The following is a 23333-nucleotide window of genomic DNA, read 5'->3' as shown; positions in this document are numbered from 1 at the left end:
ATACGTAGATAACGTCCATTACATGTAGATAGAACTCATACTGACATCTTGACATCTAAATCAAATTTCTCATGTCAAAAAACACAACTTTTTATCGAAATGTGTAGATTTATTTAGAAATTATTTAAAAAAAAAGAATGAAACAGAAATTAAACTTCTATACCCTGTATCTCCGAAACGAAACATTTTAGGGGATGGTTTTATTCAAACTTTTTTTTGCAGAATAAAAATTTTATCTGCAGAATATGCTGCTCAAGTTTTCCAAATACAATTCGGACCACCCTGTATAAAGAAAAGACTTTTTATTAGTATCTACAGGATTAATGCAGCTAATATAGTATATTCGCAACCAAAACAAAGATTAAATTCTAAAACGTATAATGAAGTGAATTTTACAACGAACACTTAAGTAGTGCATGACGTACGAGAACTCAAACATTACCTAGTGACGATGTGCTACATCACTAAATCGATGACCATCATCATAACACTATACTCCCGTGTCGCTGGGTGATCCTAATGTACCGAGTGACCAGTATTATAATGACGTTCGTAGACCTTCACGCGAAATATTCCTGAAAAAGCAAGGTTATGTGCAGGGGATGATCGTGAGGCCGCGAAACTCCGAACTGCCTTGGGTGGAAGTGTACAGGGGGATACCATACGCCGCGCCACCTATAGGACACTTAAGGTAATACATTTTTATTTACCTTTGTTTTGTGTTTATAATTATTTATAATTATATTAATTATATTATTATAATTATATTAATATTTGCTCTATCGAGTAAAAATTTGCTTGAAAACAGAATATTTTCACATTTCGTGTAAGTAACAATTCTTCTGTATCTGAAAATCTTCTAATGGGAAGAAATGCGGAAAAAAATATATATAATGACATATTTTTACATTATTATCTATTTCAAAGATATTCAACAACTTTTTTTTTAATTTAAAACAAGTTTAATTTTACCATTAATTTGTTTGTTTTGTAGTAATATATTGGTTAGGTGATTTTCATTGGATAACTAATACATTGAATAACACATTGTACTAAATAATAAAATAACATTTTTAAACTTCAATAATTGCTAATAAATATTACGAAATTTCAAAAGAGAAAAGAAACAATAACAATGAGAAATAGCTTCACTACTCGAAAGAACCGAAAATTAATAATTTCGAGACCCGGTTCTTTGATATCTCAAAAGAACCGGGAATTTCCGGTTCTGAACCCTAGTTACCATATTATCAAAAATTATGTTTTTTAACTAAAAACAACAAACATTTCCAGATTTAAAAAAAAATACTTATATTTCTGGGACCAAAATATACTACCCCTAAAAATATTTGATCTTATTTAAGACTCACCCTGTATAGGGCGATTCACGGTTATGGTACGTTATAGCGTTGCCGGAACCGGAACTGTTTATTGGAACCGGTAATTTCGGTACTATGCCTCTAAGGAACCGGGATTTCCAGTTTTTTTTGTACTTTCGGTACTAGCAAATTTTTGTTCAATGATGGTGCAGTTCGTTAAACAGCAAGCAAGGGATGGTTGTCAAAAGCAAAATCGATAAAAAATTGAGGTTTAAATGAAAATAATATCTAATTATTAAGTAATAATCAGTCATGAGGAAATTAACCTGAACACAAACATGATCACAAATGACTCTCAAAAAAAAACTAGAAACACAATTTTTTTAATTATTACTACAACCAATAGCAGCACACAATAAGGCACTCATTTTTTATCAATCCGTCTCTTTGCTGGGACGCAACGCTCGAACCTCGCAAGTTGGCGGGCGGAACATAACTGAAACTATCTGCAATCTGCCGATATTCGACAGATTGTAAAAACTAGCAGAACATATTTGGGAGAGTGCAACTACTATTTTCCTTCTACTATGATAATACCTTCTTATACTACAAATACACATGTCCCTGGATTATCTTTACAAGAGGAAAAACTTTTTTAATATTAACATTTTGAGTAAAATGAATCCTTCATAATCATTTTTGCTTGTTCTAAAATGGTTTAATCCCGTTTATACTTTTCCAAATTTCAATACGCTTTTTGAGATAATTAAAAAATCATGAAAATATGGTTGAATTTTTTCCTAAAAGAAAAGTCCTTAAAATCGAAAGGGTTTTTATGGTAATATAATCTATTTAATTCTTTGATAGATGTTTATTATTAATTTTGATTAACGTCAGATTTTTTATTGTTGTTTAAAGTATCAAATTTTCTGATAACTATTATCACCTTTTCCGATGCATTGAACTAAATAAATTGTGTGCTTCTTTAACTTTTTAAAAGAGCAAAAATATGACGTTAATTAAAATTCTATCGATAACAATCTATCAAAGAAAGAAAACGAAATGATTTTTAGGATTTAAGATTTTTAGAAAAAATTTACCCTAATTTTCACTAAAACGGTATGGAAATTAAGAAAAGTTTAAATGGGATTGATTGTAAAAATTTGAAGTTTGAAAATGGAAATTTTGAATGAAGAATGTATTTTTCTCAAAATGTCAATAATAAAAAAGTTTTTCCTTTTGTAAAGACAATCCGAGGACATACTCTAGGGAAAAATCTGGAAACTATACATTTGTAATTAAACTATACAAAATATAGTCTCTATTATTTAAAGTACGTAATCAGTTATCGAGGTTAAGCAACGGTATGCATGATCATAATTTTATGGGTGACAAATTTTTTTACAGATTTTTTTTAAACTTTTACCAATTAGTATAGAAGAGAAAAATCTGAAAGCATATTGACTGCTTCCAGCTCAGTCCTGAATAAATGTTTTACTCTAGTATACGGCCTCAGTAGCCTGATACGTTACATTAAATAAAGAAAATGGAAGTCCGAAATTTTTCTAGTACTAAATCATTTTCTACCACATTCAAATAAAACAAGCTTATATTTTTTACAGGTTTATGCCACCAAGCAGCACTTTATATACCTGGCAAGAAACAAAGTACGCGTACGAATTTGGACCTGTGTGTCCACAGAAATTTCCAGACGAATCTACAATGACAGAAGAAAGGAAGCGATACTTCTTGAGGTTGAAAAAGTATTTACTCAACGAGAGCGAAGACTGTTTATATTTGAATATTTATGCACCGTACCAAGGTTAGTGTTTGCGTATTATTTTTATAATTTTAGCAGAAAATATTTAGTATTTTTTATAGAGCATTCTAAATAGTTCATGATATTTGAGTATAACTACATTTATCTTTGGATGCGTCTCAAAATTAAATGTCGATTTGTGGATAAAAAAATGTTCTTACCTAGTACATTCTAAATAAGCAAGTAATAATTACAAACTTGATTTATAATTATCGGAAATACTACAATTTTAAAACTGTTTGATTTATTTCTAAACATTTTTCTGGTTCAAAAGAATTTATTTTTAGAAAAATTGGAGATTGTCTGATAATCTTCACAATTATTACTTAAATAAATCCTTTATTTTATGTCAATAATAAAGATTATTTATTACTTATTAGCAATACCTGCCACTTGACGATTTGAATTTCTAGGAATGAACCTGTGCTTCTTAATAGCAATACACAAAATTTTGCAGACTCAGCAAATATAGCTTCTCTCTAGAAATTTAAACCATCTCTTTTCAATTTCACAAACTTTTTGAAAATATTGTTACCGAATCAAAAATAGTACAAATATATTTTTTTCGAAAACAAGTTAACTTGATGAATAGAACTTATTGCTTATTTTACAAATTAAGATTTATAATAATTTTGAAAATTTTTTGAAAAATTTTGAAAAAAACTTTTAGAAAACATAAAAATATTAATGTTTGAATCTTTTGGTTTTGTGAACCCTTGATTATCAGCGAATTTTGAAGATGGTTAAATCTTTGCCTATATTTAATTATGCAGCATAAGCTCAAAACAGCGTAACATTCCTTTTCCAAATCGGTGACTAGGCCAAAATCTACAATTTTTATGACTATATGCATGGAAAAAAGTCGAAAATTTGCCCATTTTTGAACTGTTTTAACTGTTTTCAAGGCTCTCAGAAAAATTAGTAAACCTGTATGTAAAATTCTGAAAATCTCAAGGTTTCTAGGAAATTTTATTTAGTTTATAGAGATATTAAGGTTTAACTGTCCTGGTTTTGGGTGTTAAATTCGAATTTGTGAATTCTTGTTTTATGATCAATTTTTGAAGATGGTTAAAACATTACCTGCATCTAATACCGTACCCGTAAGCTCAAAACAATCTGGACAATACAGAAATACTGAATGAGGAAAAATATTATACAATAAACAATACATAAACGACAATAAGAATAGGAAAAAAAAACAACTTTCTGTAATCTGTATCAACTGTCTCGGCTGCTGGGAGAACGATGTTGTTAGCAGTGTCAAAGTTGTTGATGTAGTTCTTGCTAATGATCAACGTTTGAGTCTTGATGTTTTGACTTGATATATACTGTTAGTTTTTTTCTAGATTTTTATCTTCTAGTTATTCACTGTTTTTAATTACGGAGCAAAGTGTTAATATTTATTTACTTAACTGCCTTGCAGATTTTGACTTTGTTCTTTTTAGTTCCCATTTAGCATTTTTTGATGGCTTACTATTAGCAGATATTTTGTTTTTAATTATTAAGTATTTAATAATTACACTTTAAAAATGATTGAAACTATGCATTTCATTGAAATAACTATTCTTAAAATAACTATAATTAAAGAAAACGTTGTTTTACGTCTGGGTATTTACGTTAATATTAATAGTAATGCTTAACTTAGTCTGCAATCCAGAATTCTGAGATATCTTATTTTTAATGAGACAGTATAGTGTTTCTTAAGTCTCATTTTTAGCAGTATTTTATTTTTATTTCCTCTATTAACAGTTTTACTTCGGTATGAATACTATTACAAGATCTACTTTATTCTTGTACATCTTGTAATAAGCGAGTAAAGTAGGTCTCAAAGTAAATTTAGCAAAAACTAGTAGGTAGTGTACAACGAACTAGTAGACAGAAAAGACATTCTTATAAATAACATAACACTGGAAATAGTAGAATATATATATTTGGGACAACTAATCCGCATCTCGGGATCTCTACTACCAGAAATCAAAAGAAAAATTAAGTTATCAAGGAGTATTTATAGAAGAAACACAATCAAATGCAAATCTAGAATGCCCCTTTATCTAAAGAAGAAAATGTTTGACGAATGTGTACTACCAGTCAGAACATATTATGCTTGCGAAACCTGGATACTTAAAACGGACGTTATAAGAAAAATACAGGTCGAACAACGCTCGAGGGAACGAAATATGATGAGACTATCCAAGAAAGAGCGGAAAAGAATAGAGTAGATATGACAAAAGACACAATGGTAAGAAGACCATGGATCACAAAAATTACAGCATGGTATCCACGAGGAATTAAGAGACCTAGAAGAAGACCAAACCTGAGATGGGACAATGGTATTAGGAAATTAGCAGGGATAACTTGGGACCGCATAGGCAGCAATGGAGCCAATTACAATGATAGTATCTAAATATATGTGGGAGGCTACACATAATTGGTAATGGTTGAATAACCGGAAAATGATGATGATTATAATTATTACAAGGCAAAATAAGTATCTTTGTATGCACCTAATAAATATTTTGCGTTCACACCTCTCAGTTCTTCCACGTTGACTTGGAAAAGTTCACCATGGACAACTTACATCAAAACACAAGCCGGTCTGGATACAAACAAGACGTACGTTTACGCGCTGAGATATACGACGAGAGGGACCGTAGTTTGGCCGGCGGCCAACAATTCTAATATACAAATCTACGTTGATTTTTTTAGTTTCGCCTTTTAAAGGATAAATGAACTTGACAGCTGCTTTTGCTGGAAAACGCGCGCGCTGCCGAGAGACCAAAATAATGTGTACACAAAGTTGGGGACTCTCGGATTTGTAGCTAATTCCAGCGAGATTTTTGAGATACAATTTGAAGATAGAACTGTGGCAAACTATCCGGACACGATTTTTGTATTTTTCTTTTTTTATCAAAACTATTTTAACTATTTTTAGTAGTAATTTTAAATAAGAAAAACATGCGGGTATTAATTATGCACTGAATTTCAAAATATTGTAATTTAATTTTGATAATATTTGGCTCATATTTGACAGCCAAAATATGCAATTTACATTCGCCATTCTACAATGTGTCAGAGAAAATAATAGAAAATTTTATTCAAGTAAGCTCATCAATATATGCTCAGACAGTCAGGAGGCACTTGGGGCGCTTATGAGCCAAAATGTATCGTCGAGACTCGTCTGGGAGGTGAACTGGGAACTCTGGCTGGAAGCAACCTAACCTTACAGAATTAAATTATTCTGGGTACCGGGCCACAGCGGCAATCAAGGCAATAAAAGCGCCGATGAGCTAGCTAGGCAAGGATCATCGGCATCTTGGTCCAGAGCCAGTACTGGGAATACCCAAATGTATGGCCCGTAGTGCACTAATACTCTGGATCAGGGAAAAGCAGAATGTCTACTGGAAAAACAGACAGGGGTACAGGCACAGTAAGGCTTTTATCCAAGGACCTAGCTCAAAAACCGCAAAAGAACTACTAATAACCCCTTATTGTGAAAAAAAAACTATTTTTAGTGGTAAATTTAAATAAGAAAAAAATGCCGGCATTAATTATGCACTGAAATTCAAAATATTGTAATTTAATTTTGATAATATTTGGTTCATATTTGACTGCCAATATATGCAATTTAAAAAATATTTTTAGGAATAAGAAATGAAGTTTAGGTCATTATCTACAAAAAAGGTTCCGACACTTTTTTTCGTAAAATCCCGGGAAAATGTTTAAAAATGGCTCTAAAGTGTCCAAGAATGGGTTTGGGTTAATACTGGCCGAAATGTGGCATGTAGATAATTTTCATGATCGCCAAATTGAAGATTGGGTCCTTATCTAAAAAAAATTATCCCGACACTTTCTTTCGTAAAATTGTTCGTAAAAAGAAACCAATTGGACTATTCGTAATTATGCAATTTTCGATTGTTTACGGCATTTTCCGGAAATCCCAAAAAAGCGGAAAAAGCCATTCACGAATAGTTGTTTTTTACTAAAATGTGATTAAACAAATACTTTAAACGTTCTGAGTTGCTTAAAGGGACTCTAAGAACAACTGTTAAAAAAAATCTTGACGAATAAGCTATTATTAGTGAAAATATGAATAAGTTTGTGAAAAATGAAAATTTTTGGGTCAAGGAATGTTTCCCGGTTTTTTTATTATCATAAAAATACGACAAAATTCAAGTAAGTTCCAAGATGTCATAGCTGTTGATTCTACCTTTGAAACGAACTTTGAATAATGAAGAAATATTAAATTTTATTCGAGTTATTAAACCAATTTATCCACCAATTATATGCTTATGAAATCTATCTTCGGAGCGTTAAAACTTGGAGAGAAAATTTAGGGATCTTCTAGGCGGAATATCCCGAAAATTACTAACCTACGTAAAAAATGTTTAGGTCCATTTTTGTTAGGTAATTACCTATTCTTCATTTTTTGTTTCTACAAAAATTTTGTAAACAGCATATTTTGGCAGATATTTCCGAAAAACTGATTTTTGGACAATTTGGGGCTTTTAATGGCCCAGCTGACGAATTAGGCTGTGGTTTCAACCCTCATTTACTGGAGTTAATTAAAATTAATAAAATATCCTGGCAAGACCTGCGGTAGTCAATTGTATCCATAGAAAAAGCCTAATAATTAGCTTATAAAACAAAATAAACTTTTGATTTCTAACTACAATTTCTCTTGATGGATGATCTAAAAGGCATTAACATTACTTGCAAATTTTGAAGTGTAATCAGTGGAAAATATTAGAAGTTTGTTCACTTTTTCTACTAATTGGAAATTGCTACCATTAATTTTGACATTCTGAACAAGGAACTGACAAACCGAAAATTAAGACGGCCATATTCTACATCTACTTGACCTAAACAATTTGATATGCTCCATCCCTCGCTCCATCCTTAGTTCTTTTATTCAAAGATTGGTACCTACTTATTTACTTTATTCAAGGACCGCTACTGAATTATCATTATATCTTCTACTCCTTCAACGGCAAATTCATATATTATTAGACCATATAAATGCTCTCGATCTTTTTTAATCCCATTCATAAAAATCCGCCCTGCGAGCCTTTTAACTCTCGCTACATTCAAAGCGTCTAAAATTAAAATCCTGCCTCTATTTCTATTAGGACTAAGCGAAGCGACGCGAACGCCGCCTAGCACCGCTGGATAACATGATAAATTGAAACGGACACACGAGCAAAACTTTTTTCATTATATTATATTTTCCGCGGCTCGTTTCGGCTTTGCAAATTTCCGCGGCTGCGTTTATGGCATTAAGCGTAATATAATCTCGCGCCAAGTTAGAACAGTGCTAGAATTTTACCACGCTAATCAAGCTTCTAGTTACCACAAAATTATACGTTGGCTAACAAAAAGTTTGGTAGTATTATATATTTTTATTTTTATTGAGTTACTGAAATGTTTTTAATAAAATTAGACAAAGAAAATAGAGTCCTCCTACTTTGGATGCCAGCCCACTATGGTATAGGAGGTAATGAAAAAGCAAACGATCTAGCTAGAAATGGAGCGAACACTAACTGGACCGAAACCGTTCTGATTCCCAAATGGAAACCAACTTAAAGTAGAGCCTAAGATCCTGGAATACTCTATTAAGGAGGTATAATATTAAAAGTATTAATTGTTTTATATCTAGTTCTTGCACTGTATCAAATAATTATTACTAAATTAAAACTAAAACTAAAATGATTATTATATTTCTGTTAACTGCACTACGTTTGTAGGAATGGGTTTGCTCTCAATAATAACACTATTGTTGAAAATACCTTATGGTTTTTTCTGTGCTGAGACTTTGTGGATGAGTTTCCCCCTCCCATACAATCTACAATAGGATGAATGATGGCGGATCAGCTAATATTAAACGAAATTCAATTTAATAACATTTTATCAAATATAAATATAACTAGACGTAAACTTCTTTCTATTAAGGCCCCAGATTAAGCCTATATAAATGGAATAAACGACGGTAAGATAGAAATTCTAACTCTCATAACGTGGCAGCCTCCTCCTCGCTAAGCAATGATGTCTATTTTTATTTACGTCCTTCTGGATAACCCCCGACGTGATTAAGGGGACGTGACGACGACGGGGCAAGGGGTGGGGGACGGGGCGGGGGAGATACCTGAAGCGGCTCGTCTGGGTGGGAATATTCTAGAGTTTAAAAATTTGTCAGATATTTACCGGTCTTATTCGTGCAGTTATACTTCGCCATTAAAGCAACATTTCAAGATCAGTATATTTTCAAGAAATATATAAGGTGTTCCTTAATGTCATGCAAAGGGTGATGTTTGACCTATTCTAAGAAAAAGACTTTACATGAATGCATGTCTTAAACATCTCAGTCTTTGAGATATAGGCTGGTAAACTCTGCTAAAAAACTTACAGCGATTTTCTTACTGACTGATGATATAGACATTTTTACGAAATTTGATACAGGTCTTCTAAGCACAAAAATATTTTTTTCATATAGAAAAATGTTATATTATATTTACTATTTCTTAATTTCCTTCCAGTCGATGCTGAAACGGCATCAGACAAATTAGTCAAAAAAACTGCACATTTTTTTTGACTAATTTGTTTAGCTTCTCTAGGCATTTTTTGGCCAACTTCGTGGGCAAAAGTGGCTCACCCCCTACAACTTTTTTATTTTTTCAGATAAAACAACGATATTTGGTATGTTAGTATATGACATAAATTAGGATTGATTGACGTATTCAAATGTTTTTGCACACTTCCGGTTTCACAGGAAATAACTACAACTTTTAACTAACTACTTTATTCGATAGAAAATTACACTCTGAATCGAATGACATACGTCAACTTTTTTACATTTTGGCATATATATGGTTTATTTTAAATTGTAACATGTGGTTCATAACGACAATTTGAATCATAATACCGAGTGTGTGGTATCAAATTATTCGTAAAAAAGAATTTTCCAAATATGCTAAGGAGCCACCCTCGTTCCATTTGAAAAAATTGAGATATGATTAAAAATACGATTTGGGCATCTGTTAACCGGCCAGGACAAGACACTAAAAACATTAGACCTATTTTTCCAAGGATCCTTGATTAAAAATTAGTGTTTTTAAGACAGCCACTCTAGATTGAAATTTAAAATTGCATTTGTTTTTGAGTGACTATGTCTAAAATTGACATATGATATGTTATTCGATTCAGCGTGTCATTTTATATCGAATAAAGTAAAATAAATACCGAGGGTGCCATTTAAAAATCAAAAGTTGTAATCATTTCCGGTGAAACCGGAAGTGACCGAAAACAATTGAATACGTCAATGAATCCTAATTCCCAATTTATGTCATAATACTAACATACCAAATCTCGTTGTTTTATCTAAAAAAAATAAAAACATTATAGAGGTGATTCACTTTTGAGACGCACCGGTAGAAGAGGGGTATTAAATTTTATGAAGATATTTGTAATACCATTGGAGTGATTACAATAAGAAATTAGAAAATTTTTGTTCAACAGTTAACATGTTTAGGATATACATTCATATAAAGTTTTTTTTATTAAAATAATTCCGATAATCACCCCCCTAAATATTGGCATATGCCATTAAGAAACTTCCGGTATAAAATTCATAGAAAAAAATTGATTATTTTTTACATTATAAATACAAAAAAAATTTTTGAAATTCTAGTTTTACTCTATATTTTGTAGAATATTCTATGATTTTTTTTTTAACTTTTGAGCTATATACTAAAAAAGTTTCTCTCACAAATCCCGAGCCACCACTGGAAGATACGGTGCTAATCCAGGGGCGTCAGTATTCTCCCCTCCGTGTCTAAGGGAAGATGAAGGGATGGTAGAAATGAACGACAAACGAACAAGGTAGAGGGAAAGGTATTTTCAGAGAGATTACATTTTTTTCTGGATTTAAACGTTTTTGGAATAACTCTGGGTAATCCGATGTTAGAGATAATTATGTAAACCAGTGGAAAAAGTTCTCTAAATGGTATGTGCTTATGGATATATTACTGAAATTTCTTAAATCATAAGCCTCGTTCAGACCCTAGAAATTAGTTGAATAAACTAGTGGTTTCAATTAACGTAGAAGTTTTTTCCTCTAATTTCAATGTAAGCATTTAGAACGCCAAAATTAGTGCTAGTAATTTTCAATTAGTTCAAAAAGTTAAAAAACTTTTAACTTTTCATGCTTGCTTCGTCCACGTTATCGTAGATGGAGCTGAAGGTTTTGTAGGGTATATATAAACAAACAAAATAAAAGAAGCAGAAAAAGGGGCCAAAAAAACCCTACATATATGCTTATTCTCTGCATTAAGTTTATCAGACTGCAGGGAACAGCCATCAGGTTTGCCACAAGAAAATTTTTGATTGTGTCATTGTGTAGCCATCCATGACCAATACTTGTAAACTATCCAATAAGACCAAGAATAAGACGTACGTTCGCCAAATTTTAAAGCATGATTACGAGTCTCACTTCCAGTCGTTTGTATACGTCAATAAATTCATTTCCCATTTAATTTCCTTTTATGCCAGCAAATATTGCAGTGACGCCAAAATTGATGCCGCGAAACTAACGATTTTATGGACAAATTAGACCTGTTAAAAAAGTCTGTTTAAAAACTCTGTAAACTATTGAGGACTGTTTAATCGGCCAAATTTGTCCATAGAAACTGCAGTCCTTGCTGATATGGGAGGAAGTGAAATAGGAATTGAATAATATTCACGTATGATAACGAGTAGAAGTGTGACTGAATTACAGTGACGTAATTCAGCAGTGAAATTTGATCACCAGGACGTTTTATGTATTATTTAAGGAATTCCAATCTATTTACCGTCTATTTACCGTTTTTGACTCGATCAATAGCCGGTCCTTGATTCATGACCCAGTTCATACTCTGGTTCATACTCTGACATTTTACTGAACACCTGAACACTGATGACGGAAAATGATATTTGTCAGTTCAAAATTAAAAGTTCACTTGTGGCTTCTTTTAATGTAACTAAAAGCAATAACTTAAAAGCAAAAAAAAACAGTTTTTCTCAGCTGATTTACTGTTCTGGTATTATATTTTATAAGAAATATGTAAATTCTCAAAATGTGTAGAACAGGCGATTGTGGTGTAGCTGTGCAATCATGGAAGCAAATGTGTAGCAAAATACACAATTGTGTAGCTTGTGGCAACCCTGACAGCCATTCGACGACCGGTTTCGGAGATTTATCTCCATCTTCAGGCCGACTTTGCTGTAACCATGGCTGTAACCCTCAATCTGACAAACGAAAAGCAGAGAATAGCATTTGAGTACAAAACGTACTATGGAGAGTGCTAGACGCTCTCGCCATCTAGCGGTAGCTGTGACAAGCGCCTTTGCGCGCGCCAATTTCAAATTGTCAAACAGATTGTGTCATCTATAAAATATGATTGTGTCAAAATGTGAAAATAATTTTTCAAATGTCAAGCTTTCCGATGTCAAAACATAACTTTTAAAGTTATGTCCTAATTCTTCCCTATTTTAGGTCTTTTTTATTAGTGGCGGACAAATATGGATATTTTTTGTATGGCGTATGACGTCACAGGTGGTACGCGCAAACTTAACGAAATTGAGCCGCTATCGATCATACCTGTTTTCTTTTGTACCACAGCGGCTGTAACCCTCAATCTGACAAACGAAAAGCAGAGAATAGCATTTGAGTACAAACGTACTATGGAGAGTGCTAGACGCTCTCGCCATCTAGCGGTAGCTGTGACAATCACAGATCGTACCGCCAAAATTAGAGACAGGGGCCCAAACAAAATAAGCAGTAGTTAAAAAAACCTACATATGTTATTCTCTCTGCATTAAGTTCATAAGACTGGAAGGGAACAGCCAGGCGACGACCGGCTTTTTGGCCCAGATTTGTCTACCGGTCGTCGAATGGCTGTTCCCTTCAGTCTGATGAACTTAATGCAGAGAATATGGTATGTAGGTTTTTTTTGGCCCCTTTTCTGCCTCTTGTATCTCGTTTGTTTTAACTTTTCCACTAATTATGCTTCCTTCAAAAATTTGCGAGAAATGTCATTTTGGCCTTTGACTATCTTCCGTCAAGATAAATTGTGGTTAGAAATCAAAAAGTTGATTGTTTAATAAGCTAAATATTAGACTTTCTCCCTATGTGTATATTATTTTAATTATTTTTTAAACATTGTGAATGATCGTAAACTGAAAAGCAATTGAAATTGAAACTACTCAATTGCGAGGCTCTGAATGAAGCTTTACTCTCGCAACGAAATATAATTAGTGGAAATAGTTAAAAAGTTTGTTAACTTCTTTGTTAAGTTGTTGTTACAGTGATATACCATATTGTAAACTACATATTTAATATTTCAGTTACTTAAAAAGTTAATTTGTATTGAATAATTGCCTACTATTAAAGGCAATTTGAGCTATAATCCTTGATGGGCATATTCTGGGTATGCAAATACTTCCTCTAAATTTTGGATTTCGTTCAACCGATTTATTCTCAAAACCTGAAACATCTACATATAAAAAGAAGCACCGGTTACTAATTAAGTATAATAAACTTCACCCTTGGAATTACTTCTATTACAATTACAATACATTTATCTGCATTGGCATTTTCTACTTTTCGATGGGAACATCAGCTTCATCAGCAGATACAATCAGCTTCCCAACATTTTTTAAATTATGCAACAATTCCTCTTGTGGTAACTTTTCCATAGATATCCTTTTGGATATCCTCATGTCAATTCAGAGACGATGAACATGAAAATTATTTACCACAAACATCGCAAACTAAAAACCTAATAAACAATTTTATACCGAATATTCCGAATATAGAAATAAATTTAGTATTCTTACCTATTATCGTCCAAATCCATGTTGATAGATAATTAGAATTTTGAATTTTTGTCTTTTATTTTTAAATATATTTTTGGAACTGCTGGTTTTAGTAATTACTAAATTAAACGAAGTAAAAAGTTAGAAAAATTAAACAATACTTAACCATAACCTTAAAAAATGCAGATCCCTCTGTCAACTTTCTTTATTTTTTATTTATTCCTTATTTCCCTAGTGACGTCACAGGTGGTATGCGCGAACTGAACGAAATTAGAGCCGCTATCGATCATACATGGTTTTCTTTGTACCATGAGTTTTTGCGACGTGACTGACAATATAAAAAAGTCATTTTAACGCCTAGGCATAAAAGTAAACTACTTTTACGCCTGCATAAAAGTGCGATAATATATTATTAAACTGACATAAAGTGCCAAATTCAACGAGCCTAACCATAGTTTCTCGATATATAATTACACACAAAATGTATACAAGGTATGACTTTTAAATCTTTTTATATTATTTGGAACGTATGAAATTGTTTAAAAAATATTTGTGGCGTTTGGAAAAAAATAGCATGTTCTATTCGGAATAAAAATGACTTGACTTTTTGTGCCTCGGCTGTATGTCAACGTGTAGCCACGCCACAAAAAGTGTCATTTTTACTCCTAATAAAACAATATACTATTTTGGTTAAATTTTGAGAACCATTGGGTCTTTTGTTTGTTTTTGTTATTTTAAATTTAATTTACTACCAATGTTACTATTAAAGAGTTATATTTTGTAACCAAAAATTAAAAAAAAAATTGAAAAATTTTGATTTCTTGTGGGGGGAAAACTCATAGGTTTCTGCGTTCGAAATATACCATTACGTAAAAGAAGTATACTTACATAATCGTGGCTTATTTTCATCTTGGCGTCTAAAACTAGGTTAGAAATTGAACGTAATCGGCCAAGTAACTTTTAGTCAATACTCAATCTTTTGAGCACTATTTAACGCCATGTATCATACCCATCTAGATTTTATCAAATAATAATAAAGATCTACTGACACTACATCATAAACATTAAAATATCTAGGGAAATCTTTTTTAAGATGTCGCCAACCTTAATAGTATTTTGGAGAGATATGAATGCTCTATTGAATACCGGAGTAATATGCTGGGTGTTCCATTTAATTTATAAAGTATCTAGCTATTAAAAGTGATCAATGTCCAGTACTAATTTGGTCTCACCCTTTATAACCTTTTCGGATAATATTTTTATTTAGTTTAACATACAATGGCTATTTTAACTAAATATCAGGCTATATACTTTATAAGTTACTATTTAGGTAGCCTTTACTGATACTTGTGATACGTGAGTCTTTCATCAAACTTCCAAACCAAACTCGCTTTGATTTTTTTTCTGAAATTCGAAAATCAATTAATATATCGGGTGCTCCATTACAAAAAATACAACTTTGATGAGTAACTTTTTTTGAGGACACCCTGTAGAACTCCAGAATAAACCTACATACGCTCTCAAAATTTAATTTCAACACAGACTACCATCCTCCTTGGGGCCTCCGCGTCCTAGTACAGGCACCACCCTGTACAATAAACCTATCTTACGGTTAGATTGGATATTTGTTTACACTGGGTTCGTCCAATATTTTGCCTTGACCTAAAAATTATTCCAATTGACCATCATATTATCTTTCATCAAACAATACTCCGGCCTCTATATTCTTCACTCCACTTTAACAAATTCTTTTGTAGAATATTATTTGAACTATACTGCGCTGTTTACAAACATGGATATTCCGAAATCTCAGCCGGCAGCGCGCTTAGATCGACCTTTGGCCGAAGGTCAAAAAGCAAATTTGCAAGTCAATGCCTCTTTTGTCTCTCGTTCTGTTCCCTTTTTCGAAGTACCTATTTTTAACGTGCTTGCTGCGCCTAGCGAAGGGAAAGGCTTGAAAAAGATCGTAGAACAAAACGTACCCATTTATCTTCAGCCACTAAAAGATACTATCTTTTAGCTTGAGTTCCAAAAATAGAATTTTGTTCCGACGAATTTGAAGATTTAATTTTATATCGTATATATATATATTATTATTAAAACAGCCACCATAAGATATATATTTAGCTAGAATCTATATATATATATAATTTTGTTGATTAAATTTAAGATATATATTTTTACGAACTATATATATATAATATATATATATATATATATATATATATATATATATATATATATATATATATATATATATCTTTATTTCAAGAATATGTAACATGACATAGGCTGAGATAGTGTCATAAAAATATACAAACTGTATATATATACGGTGTTGAAACTGCTATTCAGCACTTGCCCGAGGCTTCTAAGGTATTTACAAGAGAGGCTTGTAGAAATCAGTTATCAAAAAATATCGTTTCAAGTAAATCATTAAAATCTAACAAAGAGCACAATATTGTCAAGAGTTTGCGTAACAAAGATTGTTTCTACCTAAAAGCTGATAAGGGAAATAAGGTTGTTATATTAGATAAAAAAGACTATTACGATAAGGTTAACAACTTAATCGATAATGGTCCCTACATAAATTTGAAAAAGAATCCTTTGTCTAAAATGGTAGCAGACGTTAAAAAAACTCTAAAAAAATGTAGCACCCTTATTGACCTTTCTTTAAAGGGAAAATTGTAAGTATCCAATCCCTCATTACAAAAATTGTATGCGTTACCAAAAATTCATAAGCCGGATAAGTCTATGCACCCAATTCTTTCGGCTGTAGGTTCTCCGACTTATAATTTGGCAAAATGGTTACCAAAGGAGTTCGAAAATTTAGCTGTTCATGAACCCTCTTTCTTACTTAAAAATAATATCGAATTCATTAACAAAATTAAAGATATAACATTGCATGAAGGTGAAATTTTGGTTTCCTTTGATGTATCTTCGTTGTTCCCGAGTGTTCCAATTCCACATACTTTAAGCTACTTGAAGGAATTACTGAACGCAAATGGTCTCGACAACAAAACTGTGATTGAATATATTGAGCTTACATCGTTATGTATGAAACAAAATTGTTTTCAATTTAATAACAACTTTTTTGAACAGCGGGAAGGTACAGCAATGGGTAATCCATTGTCTCCATATTTGGCTAATTTATTCATGAGCAGGTTTGAAGTGGAGGCTAAGAATCAGTTTGAATATTTTCCAAGAGTATGGTTTAGGTATGTGGATGATATTTTTGCTGTTTTGACACACATTCAGACACCACAGATAATTTTATTTCTAAGTTAAATAATCGTTTTCCTTCCATTAAATTTACGCATGAAATTGAGAACAACGACATATTACCATTTCTAAATGTATTAATTATTAGAAATAATAATAATTGCCTAGAATTTGATATCTATAGGAAAAATACCACTACACGCAGATATATTCCTAATGAATCATATCATAGTCTCATAGTGTTGAACATAAAATGGCTAGTTTAAATTTCTTAGTTCATAGATTACTTAGTTTTCCACTTTCCAGCGAAAGATATGAAATAGAAAGAGATTCCATTAGGAGTGTAGCTGAGTGTAATGGATATTCTCCTTCACTAGTTGATAAAATAACTAGAAAACGTAGGTATAAGTTAATGATTTCTGAAAATTCGACTTTTCAAGTGGAGAAAGATACGTCAAAATATTTTTCAATACCGTTTGCTAGAGAGTTATCCCGTGGTCTAAAAAAGGAATTTTTAAGAATGTCAATTATAAACTTGTGTAGAGTGCTAACAATAAATTACAACAATTCCAAAGTCCAAAGGATAAAACACCTCCACTGGCAAGGTCGGGTATTTATGAAATTTCTTGTAAAGATTGTAATCAGAAATATGTTGGCCAAACTAGAAGATCAATATTAATTAGATTGAAAGAACATTTAGCTCAGATATGATATGGAAGACCGGATAAATCTTGCGTTGCCGAACATATTGTTGATAAAGAACATTGTATAGATCTTAATAATTTAAAATTAATTAAACAAGTCTCAAATTACAGGCAATTAGATGCATATGAAAGCATTAGAATTAATAAATGTAAAGATAGTATGAACAGAGACATCTAAACTCTGTAAAAGCGTCTCAGACACTGGCTTTTTTCTTAGCCCTGAGACTGTATGATCAGTTATAACTGAAGAAAGGGGGACACAATAAATCTGTAAGGTAGTGGTGATTGTCCCCCTTCCCTTCTACATTTTATTAAAAATTTTCAAAATGAAATAACTGAACACTGTAACCTAAAAATAAAAAAAAACGTCTCAAAAATTCTAATCTACATAAACCATTATAATATAACATATAACATATAAATAATTAATAACTAATTATTTATATGGACTAATTCCTCAAAAAGTGAATTTAAGCCGATATTTAACCGTTGAAATACGTCTTACAATAAGTATTTCCAAGTCTCCTGGAAAATGTTATTAAATTAAAAAAAGTTTATCGCAGCTTTTACTACCCCTAAAAAAGTAAAATAATCATAAAATAAGGTGACGTAAAACACCCTGCTCCAAGTTTTATCTGCAATAATCGAAATAAACACTTAAAATTAATCCAGTTTTTGCTCTGCGCCGAGTTACGAGACCTTAAACCTCTTAATGTCTTTTAGCGGCTCCCTCTGCCAATTTGGTGGTCGTTAAAAATTTAACGTAATAACCGGGAACCGTGGAGCGAGAAGTTGCCAATCACGAAACGATTTAACGTTCTGCCGTCATTCACTCACCGGAAAGATCGTTTTATATGAAGTGCCGAAGTTATTTTTTATGTAATTTTTTTAACTAAAATAACGTGCAATACCGGGCCCATCTCGGTACATATTTCTATTATTTTTAATAAAAAATTAGTTTTAATTATTTGTCCTCACACTACAATTAGCGTAGAGTTTGGCAAGAAATAAATAACAAAACATTAGGCGAGAAATATAATGTAGTATATTAGCATTGTGGAGTATATTTTAAAAGGGTGCTTAAAGGTCTAACTTACGGTGCGATTTAAAATTCAAAAGTTGTAGTCATTTTCGGTGAAACAGGAAGTGACCGAAAATAGTTGAATACGTCAATCAATCCTAATTTATGTCATATATACTAACATACCAAATCTCGATCTTTTATCTGAAAAAATAAAAAAGTTATAAAGGTGGGCCACTTTTGAGGCGCACCCGGTATTTTTTTGACCTAAAAAAAATTACTACCAGAAGTCTTTACTCCCAGCGAGCGTCCTTGCCACTTTTCGTCTAGCATGTCGTCTCGTTAGTTTGTGTGTCATGGCCTTGAATTTTTACACCCAGCGCGAGTAAAAAAGTTTCACATCAAAAATATCGTATTCAAAAAATAAGTAAAATTGGCCGAAAGCAAATCACCGATTGCCTTAATAGAAAATTGCCCGAAAAATTAATTTCCCTAAGATTATTTTACTGAACCAGAATGTTGCCCGAAAAAAGCAATAATTGTCTGGATAATTCTCAAGTCATGGTTGCTTTGGTTTTATTTTTATTAAATTGGCTCAGTTTATAAAGCTATTGTAATGTGTCCAATCAAAATAACAGCTTTAAGTAATTTGACTATTTGAAAGCCTAAAAAAGTATTTTTTTGGGTGTGGTTTTGGACCGATTTTTTTTCTAAAGTTGTGTATAGTATTGAACTTTGAAAAAACCGAATTGAAAACACGGATAAATTAATAAAATAATATAAACAAATAAGGAGACAAACTAAAAAAAATAAAACATATAGATCTACATATCTATACGTCTAGGATATTTATACATTCAAAATATTGTATATGTCGAAACACAAAGCAAAAGCCTCAATTTAGGACTGAGTAAAGTTTTACAATTATACGAGTATATCGAACCCAATAAAAACAGAGAGTTACAATAGCAATAAACCGGAAATGGCTTTGCTCAAAGCTACTGTCACTTGTCGAAGAACAAATCCAATCGATTCAAGTGACTGTCCAGTTCCATCTCCCTGATATCGGACGTGTGTAGAGAGCTTTAACTATTTTGGTTTGACCGTTTGCCTTTTTTCTGCCTCGATGTAGGTCAGTTAAAGCAGGATAGGATTGTTTGGTCTAGTTGAGGGTTATTCTCTTTACAGCTCTCTAACGAGGACAGACAAATAAAGAAAGTTGATGAAATGAATTTTATTGTTTTTTTTTGCTGTGTTGATTAGTATAAAGGACAAAGTATGTTTACGTATACCGATTTACTTGTCAGGTTTGCCTGCTCAGTCAAAACCTTATGTGTAAACTATCGGAAACAACAAAAGTTGGTCAAAAAATGCCTAGAGACACCTGTCTCTAGGCGACTAAGTGTACCTACTTGGCAAACATTTGTTATTGGAATATACTTGCTATGTCGTGAGAACGGTTTTCTTGGTCACTCGTCGCGTCCCCACTCTCTCCCGGCCGGGTATAATAACCCGTATAATATAGCCTGAGTCAAAGGATCACAACTATTATTCGTACACTTGCCAAGTGTACTTGGCCAGCCTTGTCTATACTTGCCGAGGCGCAAAAAAACCACTGCGCAAATAATTGTACGTTATAGAGTATGTCCCGTTTATTTCCGGATCATAGTGTTTTTCGAGTTAATTGCGGATAATATTTAAAACGTTAAAACAATAACAGATTATATAATATCAAATTTACTTTAATAACTTCAATATTGGCGACATACCTAAATCGTTCTCACAGCAATAAATGAAGACTACACGGGAAAAACCAGATATGTCACATTTTCATAGAAATTAAGATATAACGATACAACTTTATAGACAAATGTCAACGTCATTCCAGAAAAAAGAAATAAAAAATAATATGCTTAGTCCCAGAGATATTACAGTTTGGTTATTTTGCCGTACAAAGGAAAAACCAGAGTAGTCTACGCGTAAATGGCAAAACACCAGAGATGTACTTACGCATGGACGACAAGCATGCATCTTGCAATTAGTATTATATGTTATAAATTTATGTATTGTAATAAATACCTACTTAAATATTAATTTTCTTCCTACAGCAAAAAAATAATAGTTTAGATTTAGGTTTTATAGAATCTTTAATTTGACATCCCTGGTTTTCCCCTGTTTTGTTTTGCATATTGACATTTTTATTTCGGCATTTCAGAATATAGCGATAATTCACAATATTAATAATTCAGAATTGGTAGTAATATATATTTTTCTAATTATTCAACCGAAAATAACATATTTCTTTAAAAACACTAAATTGCATATTTCTCGGCTCCAGTTAAAATGGACAAAACTGGGTTTTCCCGTGTAGTCTTCAAATGATGTTGTTTTGGAATTTATGGATTTATACGAAAATGAGCCCTTCATATGGATGACCAAACATAAACAATGTAGAAATCTTATTGCAGTGTACAGTAAAAGAACTTAAAAAGAAAAAATATCACTAGCAACGACAATTTCGGGACGACTGGTATCCATCGATGCGATTATACTGTTTACTTACCAAGGATTTAAACAATGTTCGTGTTGGCGTACTTGCTGAAATGGACACGTCGTGTGAGCGCCACACTTGCCGATGTTGTTTATAAAGTGGGGACTAGCGGGGATACTTGCCATGTACGCAAATATTGCGTACTTGCCAAGTAGACGAGTCCTGAGAGTGCGCCTTTAGGCAAAGAAAATAATGTCCTCCTACTCTAGGTGCCAGTCCATCAAGGGAGAGAATATAATAAAAAAGGAAACGATTTAGCTAGAAAAGAAGCGAACTCTACTTAACTGACCTAGAACCAATAAATCAACTTAAGCAGAAAACTAGAAGCTGGAAGACTCCATCCGTAACCTGGAATGGGAATCATTCAACGGTCTAAAACACTCGAATAAATTTCTCAGGACTTTTTTTATGTAAGCACAATCTTCGGATTGTCATAGGGTCTTTAAAAGGACCTGTTTCCTTAATGAAGACCTCATTGAATTGTGCTAATATTTATATAGATATAACTTATTAATGACCTTTCAGTTTGAAATAGTGTAAAAATATACAAAATCTAGTATAGAGTCACCCGGTATATACGAGTCAATAGAGAGTATTTATTATACGTATAGTTATATAAAATACGACTTTTTAAATGTCAGAACAATATGCCTTTCTTGGGTATTTTAAGTTAATGCAAATTTAGTTTCTGAATCGTTTCAACAAAAAGACGGAGATGCAGAGAAAGCAATTTTATAACTCCGGATAAAGAAAAATTTTCCAATTATTTTTCAATTTTATCTTTTGTCTCCTTACCGTTTGCGACAGAATAAATATTAATATTTTGTTGCAGAAAATAGACCAGAATCTGGCTGAAAAAAGAACTCTGTTTCGGTATTATTATTATTCTTTCTCTGCTTAGCCATTAATGGATGTTCGAGACCACACTTTCCAATGGTTCCCTATCTCTGGTTGTGTGGATCAACGTCTGTACGTTACGCATTCCTGTCCATTCCTGCCCTCGATAATCAACCGAAGAAATTGGTATTTATGGTTACGCATGACGTGACCCTGGTCTGCAGTCTTTCTTTTTTTTATGGCGTTGAAGAGTTCACGTTCTCTATTAATACGTCTGAGCACATTCATGGTATCTTGAGGATTCTGCGGTATATCCACATTTCGAAAGCTTCCAGTCTGTTTATGGCACGTGCTTTTGGTGTCTAACACTTCACGCCATAGAGGTGTACCGACCAGACGTAGCATTCCACAAATCTCAATCGAAGCTTAAGGTCGAAATCGCTACAGGTGAAGACTTTTTTAAATTTTAGGAATGCGCTCCGGGCTTGCTCGATTCTGCACTTAATGTCCCTGTCAGATGACCAGTCCTCGTAAAGCCAAACTCCCAGGTACTTGAACTTTGCGACTCGTTCTAAGAATTTTCCTTCGCATGTTAAGCTGGCGTCTCTAAACTCATCCACCTCTCTCGTGACAACCATGAATTTTGTTTCCTTTGTGTTAATGGCAAGTCCGATTCTTTGACTACATTCTCCTACAATACTAACCAACTGTTGTAAATCATCCATGTTATCCGCAACCAGAACTGTGTCATCGGCATATCGTATGTTATTTATCCAGACTCTATTGATTCTAATTCCAATTTCCTTGTCCTCTAGCGACTCCTGAAAAATGGCCTCTGAGTATATATTGAACAAGAGCGGCGATAGTATACACTCCTGCCCTACTCCTCTGCGAATACAAATTTGGTTGGTTAGGCCGTTCGCTAATTTTCGCTAATTTTACCCCTCACTACTAGCTGTTACAACCATGGCGATGTCGTCTGCAAAACCAACGAGTGTAATTCCATCTGGCATGC

The 23333-nt window shown here is 32.7% G+C and overlaps 1 protein-coding gene across 1 annotated transcript in view; it reads left to right on the top strand.

Annotated features, from left to right (window-relative positions):
- Positions 1-297: 297 nt before the first annotated feature.
- The window catches only part of LOC115886046 (neuroligin-4, X-linked-like), a gene marked incomplete at its 5' end in the record, with an annotated part of 245135 nt that continues 222099 nt past the window's right edge, over positions 298-23333 (top strand). The window contains 2 exon segments of the mRNA XM_030905074.1: positions 298-691; positions 2942-3141. Coding sequence (XP_030760934.1) covers positions 603-691; positions 2942-3141 — 289 coding nt within the window.

Source organism: Sitophilus oryzae, unplaced genomic scaffold (genome assembly GCF_002938485.1).
Source record: "Sitophilus oryzae breed Bouriz unplaced genomic scaffold, Soryzae_2.0 scaffold_466_pilon_pilon, whole genome shotgun sequence".
Taxonomy (NCBI): domain Eukaryota; kingdom Metazoa; phylum Arthropoda; class Insecta; order Coleoptera; family Curculionidae; genus Sitophilus; species Sitophilus oryzae.
Note: the sequence above shows the minus strand (reverse complement) of the source record. Positions and strands in the feature narration are given on the sequence as shown.